Raw genomic sequence first — 14,470 nt, 5'->3', positions numbered from 1 at the left:
GGAGATAATCACAGCTTCTGGACACTGCACATTAGAAGAACCCACAAAAACTGTCCAGATTCAAAGACTCATAAGTTGTAAAGGCCCTCAGAGTTGTCTCATCTAACCTCTCAGCCAGGGAAATGTTCCTCTACAGCAAGGAGGCTGACTCACCACCCAGCTTCACGTTCCATGTCATGCGGAAGCCATTGGTCATCAGGTAAAAGCTTTTCAGATCCTCAGGCAGCACACAGTTATTTCTCTAGAACCACAAACAAGCAGACTGTTAGGTCAGGGCTGGGAAGGAGGGCGCAGGGCTGTGCCTCAAAGCATCTGGGGATGCTATTTACTGTGTTTCAGATCCCCAAAATAGAAAAACTCTGAATAATTACCTATAAAACTCTATTGGAGAGTTCGCGGCAACAAAGCAGCCTCCTCCACTCACCTCGTTTCACTGATACACTGAATCTACAGCTACAAATTGAACAACAATCCCTCTGAAAGAAATCCAGAAACTAGCTGAGCGACTCCTACGCATCGAGTGAACAAGAAGACACACTGAAATGGGTATGAGAGGCTGATCACAACCTTGCTATAAAACCCACTCCCGGCAGGGCGACACGCAACGAGGAGGGAACTCACAACTCCTGGATTCTCCCTGAGGAGCAAAGGGCTTGGCCCCTATATCTAGCACCCCAACTTTTAAGACTTCCACCTGAGAGATGGGCCCCCATAACATCTAGCTCTGAAAGCCAGTGCGGTTTGGGTCCAAGAGACCCATAAGGCTGTAGTGAACTAAGAGATAGTTCTTAATGGGCTCTCATGGACTTACCATGGATATACCCCCAGGGCCCAGTACAGAGGCAGCAGACTAAAATGCCCAGTCTTTTCATTAAAGAAGCCTATTTGCTTATCTTAAAAGCTTTGGCCTGAGGGGGCAGGCTTTTAATTTAGTACACATCTAGATGCCAACTGTAATCCTCTCCAGAGACCAGGGAGGCTAGTGGGCACCATCCCATCTTCATGCTCTCCTTCTGCCTCACTAGCAGGTATCTCCTGGAAAGGAGCTTATACACACGTCTGGCACCCCAGCTTTTGCAGCTACTGCCCAGGGGACATACCTCTTGATTGCCTGGCTCTGCTGGCCAACAAGGCTTATGTTCCTGGGTCCCATAGGACTCTAATAAACAGAGTAACAGATCTTAAGCTATGCCACCAGGGCACAGGGCAGAGGCAGGAGACTGAAATGCCCAGTCTGTAAGTGAAAGAGGCCTATTTATAGATCTTAACTGCAGCCTGAGGGTCAGGCTTATAATTTACCAACATCTAGGGGCCAACTGCAATCCTCTCCAGAGACTGGGGAGGCCAGTGGGTGCCATCTCTGCACTCTCCCTTTGCCCTGCCCTGGGTCACCAGTGTTTCTATGAATGGAGGTTGTGCAAACATCTGGTGCTCCAGCTTTTGTGGCTGCTGCTCAGAGGACACATCCCTTGATATCTGGCTCTGGTGAGCAGCACGGCTTGTGTTCATGGGCTCAATTGCATGGTAGCAAACAAAGAAATAGTTCTTAACTTGCTATCTCCCTAGGGCTCAGTGCAGAGGGAGCAGACAGAGTGCCCATCTCTCAGTCTTCCCCTGAAAGAGGTATACGGGTGTACTTTAAAAGTTACTGCCTGAGTGTCCAGCTTCCAACCAGCCTGCATCTAGGTGCTGAGATCCTTCTCTTTGGGACACTGACAGGTCTTGGTATACCCACAACTACTGGGAACCACTAAGAACAAAGTAGGCTGGACATTGACAAAGGTTTGAGAGACAACCAAGAGCCACGGCAGGGTTGAATAATAAGGTTCATCTCTTACATGAGGCCACTCCTTCAAGACTGGCTATTGTATCTAATGCATAGAAACCAACATAGAGAGTCAAGAAAAATGAAGAAAGAGAGGAATATATTCCAAGTGAAAGAATTAGATAAAACCCCAGGAAAAGACCTTAATGAAATTAAGATAAATAATTTTTACCTGATAAAGAGCTCAAATAATGTCATAAAGATGCTCACAGAGGTCAGGGAAACAATACATGAACAAAGTGAGAATTCAACAAAAAGAAAATATAAGAAAGTACTAAACAGAAATCACAGAGGTGAAGGATACAATAACTGAGCTGAAAAATTCAATAAAGGGGTTCAACAGCAGACTAGATGACGTGAAAGAATCAGGGAACTAGAAGCAGTGTACTGGAGTTCATTCAATCAGACCAGCTAAAAGAAAAAAGAATAAGAAAGAGTGAATAGAGTTTAAGGGACTTATGGGACAACATCAAGCAGAGCAATATTCACATTTATAGGGGTGTCAGAAGAAGAGAGAGAGAAAGGGGCAGAAAGCTTATTTGAAGAAATAATGGATGAAAACTTCCCTAACCTGGGGAAAGAAACAGACTACCTGGCAATAAATCCAGGAATCCCAGAGTTCCAAAAGAAGAAGAATCCAAAGAGACATTATAATTAAATTGTCAAAAGTTAAAGGAGAAAATCTTAAAAGGAGCAAGAGAAAAACAACTTGTTATGTACAAGGGAACCCCCATAAGACTATCAGCAAATTTTTAGGTAGAAACTTGGCAGGCCAGAAGAGGGTGGTACAATATATTCAATGTGCTGAAAGAAAAAAAAAAACCACCTGCCAACCAGGAATACTCTACCTGGAAAAGCTGTCCTTCAGCATTTAAGGAGAAATAAAATTTTCCAGATAAGCAAAAGTTGAAGGAGCTCATCACCACTAGACCAGCCTTACAACAAATGTTAAAGGGAGTTCCTTAAGGTGAAACAAAAGGTTGCTAATTGGTAACAGGAAAAAATATGAAAATATAAATCTCACTGGCAAAAGTAAATGTAAAATTAAATTCAGAATAATCTAATGTTGTCATGGTGGTGGGTCAATCACTTATAGCATGAAGATTAAAAGACAGAGTAAAGTAACTATAGTAAAAGTAGTAAAATACACTATATTTTAGTAGTAAAAAAAACTATAACTACCATAATGTGTTAATGGATACACAAGATAAAAAAATGTAAATTGTGACACCTTTTAAAATGTGTGGTGGGAAGAGTAAAAATGTAAAGCTTTAAAATGCATTCAAACAAGCTGTTATCAGCTTAAAATAGACTGTTACATTTAAATATAATCCTCATGGTGATCACAGAGCAAAAACCCATAACAGACACAGAAAAGATAAAGAAAAAGGAGTCTAAGCACAGCATTACCAAAAATCATCAAATCACAAAGGAAGCAAGAGAAGAAGGAAGAAATAGAAGAATTACAAAATAGCTAGAAATCAATGAACAAAATGGCAGTAAGTCCATACCTATCAACAATAATTTTAAATGTAAATGAACTAAATTTTCCAATCAAAAAACAAAGAGTGACTGAATGGATAAGAAAGGACTTATCTAAGGCCAAACTATGTTGTCTACAAGAGATTCACTTCAGATGTAATAACACATAGACTAAAAGTGAAGGGATGGAAAGATATTCCATGTAAATGGAACCAAAGAAAGCTTGGAAAGTTATACAAGACAAAATAGACATTAAGACAAGGCTCTAAGAAGAGACAAAGAAGGGCATTATATAATGATAAAGGGGTTAATCCAACAAGATGATATAATATTTATAAATATTTATGTATCCAACACAGATGCACCTAAATATATAAAACAAATATTAGTAGACGTAAAGGGAGAAAAAGACAGCAATACAATGAAGCAATGGACTTAAGTGACATGTTAGACCAGATGGACTTAACAGACATTTACAGAACACTCCACCGAAAATCAGCAGAATACACACCCTGCTCAGGTATACATGGAATATTCTCCAGAATAGATCATATGTTAGGCCACAAAATAACTATTAACAAAATTATGAAAACTGAAATCATATCAAGCATCTTTTCTGTGCACAATGGTATGAAACTAGAATCAGTTATAGTAAGGAAACAAGAAAATTCACAAATATGTGGAGAGTAAACAACATGCTACTGAGCAACCAATGGGTCAAAGAAGAACTCAAAAGAGAAATGAAAAAATATCTTGAGACAAATAAAAAATAGAAATACAATATACCAAAACTTACAGAATGCTGCAAAAGCAGTTCTGGAGGGGAATTCATAGCAATAAGTGCCTGTTATCAGGAAACAGGCAAGTTCTCAAGTAAACAACCTAACTTTACACTTCAAGGAACAGAGAAAAAAGAACAAACTAGGACCAAAATTAGTACAAGGAGGGCAATAACAAAGATCAGAGCAGAGATAAATGAAATAGAGGCTAAAAAGATAATAGAAAAGATCAATGAAACTAAGAGCTCATATTTAAAAAAATATATAAACAGAGAAACCTTTAGCAAGACTCACCAAGAAAAAAAGAACTGAAAAAAATTAGACATCAAAGAGGAGACATTACAACTGATACCACAGAAAGACAAAGGATCGTGAGATTATGATGAACATCATACACCAACAAATTGGACAATCTAGAAGAAATAAATGAATCCCAAGGAATATACAACCTGTCATGGCTGAATCATGAAGAAATAGAAAATCTGAACAGACCAATTACTAGTAAGGAGATTGAATCACTTATCAAAACCTCCCAAAAAACAAAATTATAGAAACAGATAGCTTCCTTGGTGAATTCTACCAAATACTAAAGAAGAAATAACACTAAACACCTTTTCAACCTAGTCTGAAACACAGAAAAAAGGAACTCTCCCAAACTCCTTTTATGAGGCCAGCATTACCCTGGTATAATCAGACAAGTACACTCCAAGAAAAGAAAATTACAGGCTAATATCCTTGATGAACATAGATACAAAAATTCTCAACAAAATATTACCAAACTGAATTCGACAACACATTAAAAGGATCATATACCATGTGGAAGTGATTCCAGGGATGAATGGATGGTTCAACATCTGCAAGTAAATCAATATGATTCACCCGTAACAAAATGAAGGATAAAAATCATATGATCATCTCAATACATGCAGAACAAGCATTTCACAAAATTCAAAATCCATTCATGATTAAAAAAAACCTCTCAACAAGCAGGTATACAGGGAACATAACTCAACATGATAAAGGCCATATAATTAGCCCACGGGTAACATCATATTGAAGGGTTAAAAGCTGAAAGCGGTTCCTCAAAGATGAGGAAGATAAGGATGCCCACTCTTGCTAATTTTATTCAACACAGTACTGGAAGTCTTAAGCAGAGAAATTAGGCAATAAAGAGAAATAAAAGGCATCCAAATCGGAAAAGAAGTAAAATGATCACTATTTGCAGATGACACGGTATTACATAGAGAAAACCCTAAAGACTCCGCCAAAAAACTTTTAGAACTAATAAACGAATTCAGTAAAATCGCAGGATACAAAATCAATATAAAAAAATCTATTGCTGGGGCTTCCCTTGTGGCGCAGTGGTTGAGAGTCCACCTGCCGATGCAGGGGACACGGGTTCGTGCCCCGGTCCGGGAGGATCCCACATGACGCGGAGCGGCTGGGCCCGTGAGCCATGGCCGCTGAGCCCGCGCGTCCGGAGCCTGTGCTCCGTAACGGGAGAGGCCGCAACAGTGAGAGGCCCGCGTACCGCAAAAAAAAAAAAAGCTATTGCTTTTCTGAGAATAACCAACTATCAGAAAGAGAAATTAAGAAAATGATCCCATTTACAATTGCATCAAAAAGAATAAAATACCTAGGAATAAGTTTTACCAAGGAGGTGAAAACTATAAGATATTGATGGAAAAAAATGAAGAAAATACAAATAAATGGAAAGATATTCCATGTTCATGTTTTGGAAGAATTAATATTGTTATGTCCATACTACCCAAAGCAAACTACAGATTCAATACAATCCCTATCAAATTTCCAATGGCATTTTTCTCAGAAATAGAACAATCATAAAATTTGTAGGGAACCACAAAAGACCTCAAATAGCCAAAACAATCTTGAGAAAGAACAAAGCTGGGGGAATCATTCTCCTTGATTTCAAACTGGAGTAGGAAGGGAGAGTAATCAAAACAGTATATTGGCATAAAAACAGACACACAGATCAACAGAACAGAACAGAGACCCAGAAATAAACCCACACATACATGGTCAATTAATTTATGACAAAGGAGTCAAAAATACACAATGGGGAAAGAACAGTCTCTTCAATAAATGGTGTTGGGAAAACTGGACAACCACATGCCAAAGAATGAAACTGGACCACTATCTTACACCATATACAAAAATTAACTCAAAATCAAGTAAAGACTTGAATGTTAGACTTGAAATCATAAAATTTCTAGAAGAAAACATAGGGACAAGCTCCTTGACATTGGTCTTGACAATAATGTTTTGGATTTGACACTAAAAACAAAGGCAACAAAAGCAAAAGTAAACAAGTGGGACTATATCAAACTAAAAAGCTTCTACATAGCAAAGTAAACCATCAACAAAATGAAAAGAGAACCTAGATAACAGGAGAAAATATTCACAGTTTTCACTGATTGTGAAAATTCGCTGATAAGAGGTTAATATCCAAAATATATAAAGAACTCATACAACTCAATAGGAAAAAATGAAACAAGCTGATTAAAAAATGGACAGATTTTTCCAAAGAAGTCATACAAATGGCCAATTGTATGAAATTGGTAAATGAAATTGGTAAATGAAAAGATGCTCAACATCATTAATCATCAGGGAAATACAAATCAAAACCACAGTGAGATATCACTGCACACCTGTTAGAACGGCTATTATCAAAAGAGACAACAAATTAACAAGTGTTGGTGAGGATGTGGAGAAAAGGGTGCATTTGCTAGTGGAATGTAAATTCGTGCAGCCACTATGGAAAACAGTATGGAGGTTCCTGAAAAATTAAAAATATAACTACTATATGATCCAGCAATTCCACTCCTAGGTATTTATATGAAGGAAATAAAATCACTATCTTGAAAAGATATCTGTACCACTATGTTCACTGCAGCATTATTACAATAGCCTAGATGTGGAAACAAGCTAAGTGTCCATCGATGGATGAATGGATAAAATATGGTGTGTGTGTGCGTGTGTGTGTGTGTGTATACACACACACACACACACCAGAATATTATTCATCCATAAAAAAGGAAATCCTGCCATTTGTGGCAACATGTATGAACCTTGAGGGCATTATGCTAAGTGAAGTAAGTCAGAGAAAGACAAATACTATATAACCTCACTAATATGTGGCATCTAAAAGAAAACTGAACTCATAACTACAGAGACTAGATTGGTGGTTGCCAGAGGTGGGGGGCGGGTGCGGGTGAGCGAAATGAGTGAAGGTGGTCAAAAGGTACACACTTGCAGTTATAAGATAAACTAGTCTTGGGGATGTGATGTACAACAAGGTGATGACAGTTTACAATACTGTACTGTATATTTCAATGTTGCTAAGAGAGTAAATCTTTAAAGTTATTCATCACAAGAAAAAAAATCTGTAACTCTTGAGATGGGTGTTAATTACACCTGTCATTTCACAACATATATGTGTGTGTATATATATATGTACACACACATATATATCATTATTTTGTAGACATAAAACTAATAAAATGTTATATGTCAATTATATTGCAATAAAAATTAAACAACAAAAAAATGCTATTAGAGAGACAGAGCAGAGCCACCAGTTTGACCTCTTTTTTGCCTCACCTGATAAGGCAGAGTAGGTGTGTGTTCTGCTGTGGTAATGCCTCTCTGGAGAGTTAGCTGGAGAAAGGGGATCAAGGGAAGAAGAGGAGGAGACCTAGAGGAACGTGGTGTGAGAGGAGATCCTACACAAAATTTTGATGATGCTGGAGCAAAGCAATCACTTCTATAAATTTCAGACCTATGCTCATAAATTATTTCCTGAAACAAATTATTGGCTCAATGAGAACATCTTAAAGGTAAAAAGTAAATACTTCTAGAGCATTTAATGCAATGAACCTAACAGTTCTGAAAGTTCTTAGAAAGTAAAGAAGCACAATAGGATATAAAAAAATATTTCATATGAACAACAAATCATCCAAACTGGTGTGGAAAGAACAAAGGAACAGCTTTGATTCCTTTTAGGAGGTACTAGAAGCATGCATTAAATTCTAAGTAACTCACATCTGTGCACATGTCTGGCCACTCTTCTCTAGCCAATCAAACCACTGAGTACAGAAGGATGAGCTCTCCAATTACTTTTCTGACTTCTTATCACGTCTTATGTTTATACAGGTGGAGGGGCAATTTCCAAACTTTTTGATTTTTGGACCCTTTTGAGATGTGCTACTGAACACTGCTTATATCAACTTTGCTTTAGGTCATACTGTCAGTCAATTCCAGGTACGCAGTGTGTGAGGAAGTTGAGTGTAGCAGTACGATCTGAATTTATTTCCCATTTCTGCCACTAGCTGAGTGACCCTGAGTGTCAAACTCTGTGAATACAGGTTCAAGAATAATCTCTAAGATTGAGTCTACAAAACACGGGAGGTAGGAGGAGGTGGAAGCCTGGGAGGAAGAGAGATTAGGTAATCAGGGTAATTATTATGGTTTTAGGGAATAGCATCTTCAAGAACTATATGTGAGAAGCAAGCTTCAAGCTTGCAGGTAATTGTAAGCAATGTTTTTATATTGTTAAATATACAATAGTTGTCATTTTAATGAAACAGGCTTTGCATTTTCTTGATCTAAGAACTAAAATATACATTCTGATCTTCTTTTGTTTTTTCTCTCTTCACCATCTAGTTCTCAGTTTCAGAGATGAGTAACATAAAGAACTCTCTGACTCCTTGGGCTAAACATTTATTTTCCTGCTCATTAAGTTATGTGCAGTTTAGGGCTTTCTCCTAATGCCTCCAAGTATGACACATTCTCTGTGCTTTCCGAGAGAAAAAGTGTGTACACAGAATGCCTTTCTCCCATCCCTGGGACCCTAGCACAGGAAGCCTATAGTTGTCAGTGTTCTGACAAAGTTCTTGCTCCCTCTGTCATCCCCGAAGGCCAGCATCCAATGTGAGATTTTGGTCACTTGTGCCATCTAGTGGTAGGGACAAGGAAACTACTGTCTGTAAGTCTTTCTTAACCCAGATTCCATGAGATCCGAGCCGAGATGGGCTGGTAGCCATTGTTCACCTTTAAGTTAGGCTGGAGAGTTTCAATAATAGTGACTATAACATTTATTACAGTATTGATTTCACTCAAGAAAGAAGTTCTGGTAATACTTTATACTGGTATTTAAAAAATATTTGAAATTCATAAAAATAGAAAAAAACAGTGAAATAAAATATTTAATACAATTCAAATAATAACATAAACATGCAAAACGTCAAGTAAACCAAGTTAATAAAAAAAAAATCATTAAACCTGCATCGTCATTTTCATATAAATCACCGTGGCCCCAGCTGTGCTGCCTCCTTGCTGTAGCCTGCATGGTGGGCAGCCTGCATGGTGGGGCTTCCTTCTGAGTGAGGCTTTCAGGGCACCACTTTTAGGTGGCTCCTACACCCTGGCCAGTAACTCAGAGTTGCTGCTGTTTTAATTTCTCTCCTGCACAGTGTGGGAAAAGACTGCTCTTCTGTGGGGAGTAATCTGCCCACTTCAGAGGGCTTCTCTTGCCAGATTCAGGCTCAGTCTCTATTTTGAGGGGATGAAAAAGAAGGGGAAGGAAGAAGACTGGCAGAAAGCAAATGGAAGTCGGGATGTAAGGATTAGAGAGAGGATTTGGGAGAAAGTCAAGAAGGGAGAGTAACACTGCTGACCAGTGTTTGAAATAACAGTGGCATCAACATGGTATTGCAATCTCCCTGTACCCCAGTGATGATTCTGTCACGTATCTCCCAACTTTTGATTTTTTCCCCCTCCTCCTGAGGGGGCTATCTACAATAGTTTCTTTAAGCTATGCTAGGAAGTGTCCACCACAAGCTGTGTTACTGCTTCATCAGCTGGACCGTAGAGCCACTCTGACGTTTTAGGAGTCGTCAGCTGGATTCCCAGAGAGCCTTCCTGGGCACTGCCTGAGCCTTGAGGGAAGGGGTAAGGGCCGTCCACAGCCTCCTGCTCACCTGCTGTACTTCTGAGAATCCTGTGGCCCACTGTCCCCTCGCTTTCAGAGGCCACTTCACCAGGGAAGTGGGCTGGTGGGGAGATGCAGGATCAGGTTGGCAAAGAGGCCAGGGGCCAGAGCATGGAAATTAATGTTTCTGTAGGTGCTTATCCACAGTGGACAGGCTCTCCATGAGTCCATTTGCAACAACAGCAGAGGAAGGGTTGCCCAGAATGCCCATCGATGAGGAGCACTAAAATCTAACTGGAAACATGGGAGAGTGAGGACACCTGCATCTACTGAAACTCTTCTCAGGGAGGATGTCCCATGCAATGGAGGAAAACCCAAATGGGCTGTGGAGGGATGGGGTGAGATCCTCAGGAGAAGTCTCAAGTATATTCTCAAACTCTTGCCTAAGGAGAGGGGGAAGGCCTGGTTAACGAACCTTTGGTCTTGGTGGGGCAGGTATAACAGTTTGGGGACGGAGCTGAGTTGCCTAAGACGCAGAGGAGAGGCAGCATACTCTTCCCTAAATCCTTTCTCCACACAACCATCAGTCTCCCTCTAAAAATGCATGATAAAAAAGAATATAAATACTGGCCTGTCTGGGGCACCACATGTCTTGGTGAAACTCTGTATAAGGCAGACATCAGCCAAGACAACCTTCGGAACAGCAATGCCCCCAGGCGTAACTAGTCCTTAGGATCTTACAGACGGGGACATTAGTGGGGGAAGCCTTTGCACCTGCGGCCGCCTTGCTCCAGAGATGGTGGCTGTGGCGGCCTCACTCTCGGGACTCAACTAAGAACTGTTTATGGAAAAGAAGCTGGGTGACCTTGGGTAAGTTCCACACTCTTTCCCCCCTTTGTGTTTTACCTAATTCACTCATTCATTCAACATTTATTCGTGTCTGTTGTGGAATAAATACTGTGTTGGGCACTAGAAACAGAAAGGAATGAGGCAAGGTGCAGAGAAGACTGTGGCAGACACATGGGTTGCGTATTCAAATCCATCTTCCTCTACTTCCTCCTTGACAGAACACTCATTTTGTTTGAGATGGTAATGTGCCTGGTTGAATACTTGTCTTCAGAACCTCCTCTGTAACTAGTGCTGGACATTAAAATGTAAACCCGTGTCCAATGACGGGGTTTCTAGGAAACTATCACTTCCCGATTAAAACGTGACAGGTATAGCTGGCAACATCCCTTACCTTTTCCCTGCCTTGAGCTTGGAGGTGACAGGTGGGGCCTTAGTGGTCGTTTGGCCACCATAAAGGAAAAGACCAAAAGAATTACAGAGATAATGGCTGAACACTGTCAGGGCCAATGAACCATTTACAACTGCTTACCTCAGATCTTGCTATGTAAGAAAAGTTAACTACCATTTGTTTAAGCTATCCTTAGTTTAACATTATACCTCTTTGAGCCAAACATATTCCTACTTGATCCAGAGACAAATGTGTAACAGAGGAGTGTTGTGGATCTGTAGAGGCAGAGATAACTAGGAAGGAACAGTCAGAAGGCAGGGCAAGAATCAGGGAGGGTGGAGCTACAGAATCCAAGGGAGGAGATAGCTAGGTATAGGAGGGTGGTTAACAGCAAGAAATGTAGGAAAGATGTCAAGAGAGAAGATGACTTTAACAATGAAGAGGCCCCTGGTGATTTTTGACACAGCGGTGTCCACGGAATGGTGGCGGAGAAACAGAGGATGCAAAAGGGTGAAGTGATGGGGAAGTGAAGGAAGGGGGCAGTAATTTACACCAGGGGTCTCTGCCCTGCCACCTGGTTTTGTAAATAATGCTTAATCGGAGCCCTGTCACACCCATGCATTTTAGTACTATCCATGGTTGCTTTTGGTGCTACAACGGCCGATGAGTAGTTGAGATACAGACTGTACAGCCCACAGAGCCAAAAATATTTACTATGTGGTCCTTTAAAGAAATCATTTGCTGACCCCTGATTTAGACCATTTTCCTACATGCTTGGCTGTGCAAAGCAACAAATGGCCAAGCAGCCAGAGGGAGACATAAGGTTGAAAGTTTTGCTTTTGTTTTTGATTTTAAAGAGATGGGGAAGACCCTCTAGGCCAGTTGCCAGTGCAGAGGGAGGAAGTGAGGCACTGGAGAGAGGGGGCTTACCCGTCACAGAAGAGCTACTGGGGCAGAGTGAGAGCACAATGTGAGGGGTTCCATAATGAAAGGATGCTGTAGGCTGCTCTCTCCCACCAGGGGTGCTTAGAATAAATTCATAGCAGGGGCATGTGAGGGACACGTTTGCAAGAACGTTCAGAACCCGCTCTCTTCTCTGCAGACTGTAGAAAAAGTGAGGCTAAAAAGAGAGGGGATATTCTGCCAAATTGTTTGGTCTCTTGGGCCATAGTTTCACCACCAGTAAATTGAATTTTTATCTGGGGATTGAAAAGTCTAACCAATCAAGAATTGTACAGCACTCTGCAACTATGAAATGTCACTGAAATGTTTAATAACAGAACGCTCCTGACCCCAGGACGCTGCGTGGATTAAGAGGCAGATGCTTTCATAGTGATGAAAAGCTTTGTGTAGACATTACGTCTTACTAACTACCACCATCACAAAAGGCAGGTAGCAGGCACAGTGAACATGAATCATGTACGGGCACAAAACCAGGCAGTTTGAAACTGCCTTTTATTAAAATAAAAAGAGGTTGTGCATTTTTTTTTCTCTAACCTTAGGAGACTGCAGCAGGTATACAGTCATTTAGGTTTTAGTTTCAACCTTTTCTTCTGTATTTGCAGCAAAGAATCACGAAATATTAGAAGTGGATGAATCCTTCAATAACACTAATGTCAAGGGCTCCAATCAAGATGGCAGAGTAGAAGGATGTGGAACTCACCTCCTCCCACAAATACATCAAAAATGCATCTACAAATGGAACAATTCTCACAGAACACCTACTGAACACTAACAGAAGTCCTCAAACCCCTTAAAGGACATGAAAGATCCCCATGTAACCGGGTAGAACGAAAGAAAGAAAAAAAAAAGAAAAGACAAAAGGAAGCAGGATGGGACCTGTGCCGGGGGGCGGCGGGGAGAGCGGATAAAGAGGAAAGGTTCCTGCACGCTGGGAAGCCACTTCACCAGTGGGGAGATCAGCTGGGACAGAAGGGGAGCTTCAGAGGCTCACAGGAGAATGCAACAACCAGCTTGTAGCAGGCAGAACAGAGAGAGACTTGCACAGACAGTCCGCACCACTGCCCTGTATGCCCCAGCATGGGACACGTATGCTGGTATGGGTGGGGCTGGGTGCTGGAACTCAGGGTTTAGAGAACAGACCCGGGGAAAGGACTGTTGTTGGCTGCGCGGAGATAGCCTGAAGGAGGTGGAGTGTGGCATAGCTGGAACAGGGGTGTCCGCGGAAAAAGACTGGGCCTGCCACAGAAGTGAAGCGTCGCTGTTAAGCGGTGCATGAAGGGAGGGGCGGGGCTGCCATTGAAGCCACCTTCTCCATGTGCCGGCCCCGCCTCCGCGGGCTCTGTGAGAGCACGCCCCAGCTGCTGCCTCAGGGCACTGGGAGCATATGCCAGTGGGCTGCCCACTCACAGAGGTAGGGCTGAAACAACGGCTGAGCCCCAGGGGCCACGCACCTTAGGAAGTAGGGTTGAAATCTCATCCCGAGGTTGTGCGAGCCACAGATTTACACCTCCACCACTGGCTTTGTAAATTTAGTGCCTGCAGGACATCTGAGTAGACAGCAGGTGTGCCTACAGCTGGGATGGCTCTGGCTTAGCAGCTGTGGGCTTTGTGGGCACGCGCATGGGGGTGCTGGGCTGGGCCAGGGTCTGAGCTGCCTCCATAGCTCCCACAGCAGGTCCAAATGTGTGACTAATGAGGTCCTGGGACCTGACTTTGGTGGATCTGCACTGGTGGCCTTGTGAAAACAATGTCTGAGGGACACCAAGGTTGAGACGGGATTCCCAGGGTTGAGACGGGCCAAAGGCAGTGCCAACAGCAGTGTACTTTGTGAGCCCGCACAACAGGCGACAGGTGATACAACAAAGCACACTCACTGGCGAACAGCTCTGGCAGAGAAATACTCAGTGGCTCCTCTCCCAGTGGGAGTGCTCCAATCCCATCTATCTCACACTGCAGCTCATAAATGGATCTGGGGGCTTCTACTCCAACGACTAGGGAACAGACCCGGCCCCTGACAGGGCAGTGACAACCACAGAGCAAAGAGGAGGCCCCACTCAATATCCAGTGCAGGCTCTGGTCACCGTGACACCAGTCACTCCTCCTATCAAGGGGATAACAGCCAGCACATACTGAGGAAAGAGGCGGCAGACATCCACACTAAGAAGAGCCCTCGCACCAAAAAATATTACGCCCACACAGGCTATACAGGGATACTCCCACATAAAAGTAGCCCT

The 14,470-nt window shown here is 42.0% G+C and overlaps 1 protein-coding gene across 5 annotated transcripts in view; it reads right to left on the bottom strand.

The window, feature by feature from the left end:
• The window catches only part of TPGS2 (tubulin polyglutamylase complex subunit 2), a 57,165-nt gene that overhangs the window by 15,644 nt on the left and 27,051 nt on the right, over nucleotides 1-14,470 (bottom strand). For all 5 annotated transcript variants that reach the window (XM_029232260.1, XM_029232267.1, XM_029232276.1 and 2 more), the window contains exon 3: nucleotides 154-241. In XM_029232260.1, coding sequence (XP_029088093.1) covers nucleotides 154-241 — 88 coding nt within the window. The remainder of the gene's footprint in view (nucleotides 1-153; nucleotides 242-14,470) is intronic.

Source organism: Monodon monoceros, unplaced genomic scaffold, assembly GCF_005190385.1.
Source record: "Monodon monoceros isolate NGI ecotype Baffin Bay Population unplaced genomic scaffold, NGI_Narwhal_1 Super_Scaffold_1, whole genome shotgun sequence".
Classification (NCBI taxonomy): Eukaryota; Metazoa; Chordata; class Mammalia; order Artiodactyla; family Monodontidae; genus Monodon; species Monodon monoceros.
Note: the sequence above shows the minus strand (reverse complement) of the source record. Positions and strands in the feature narration are given on the sequence as shown.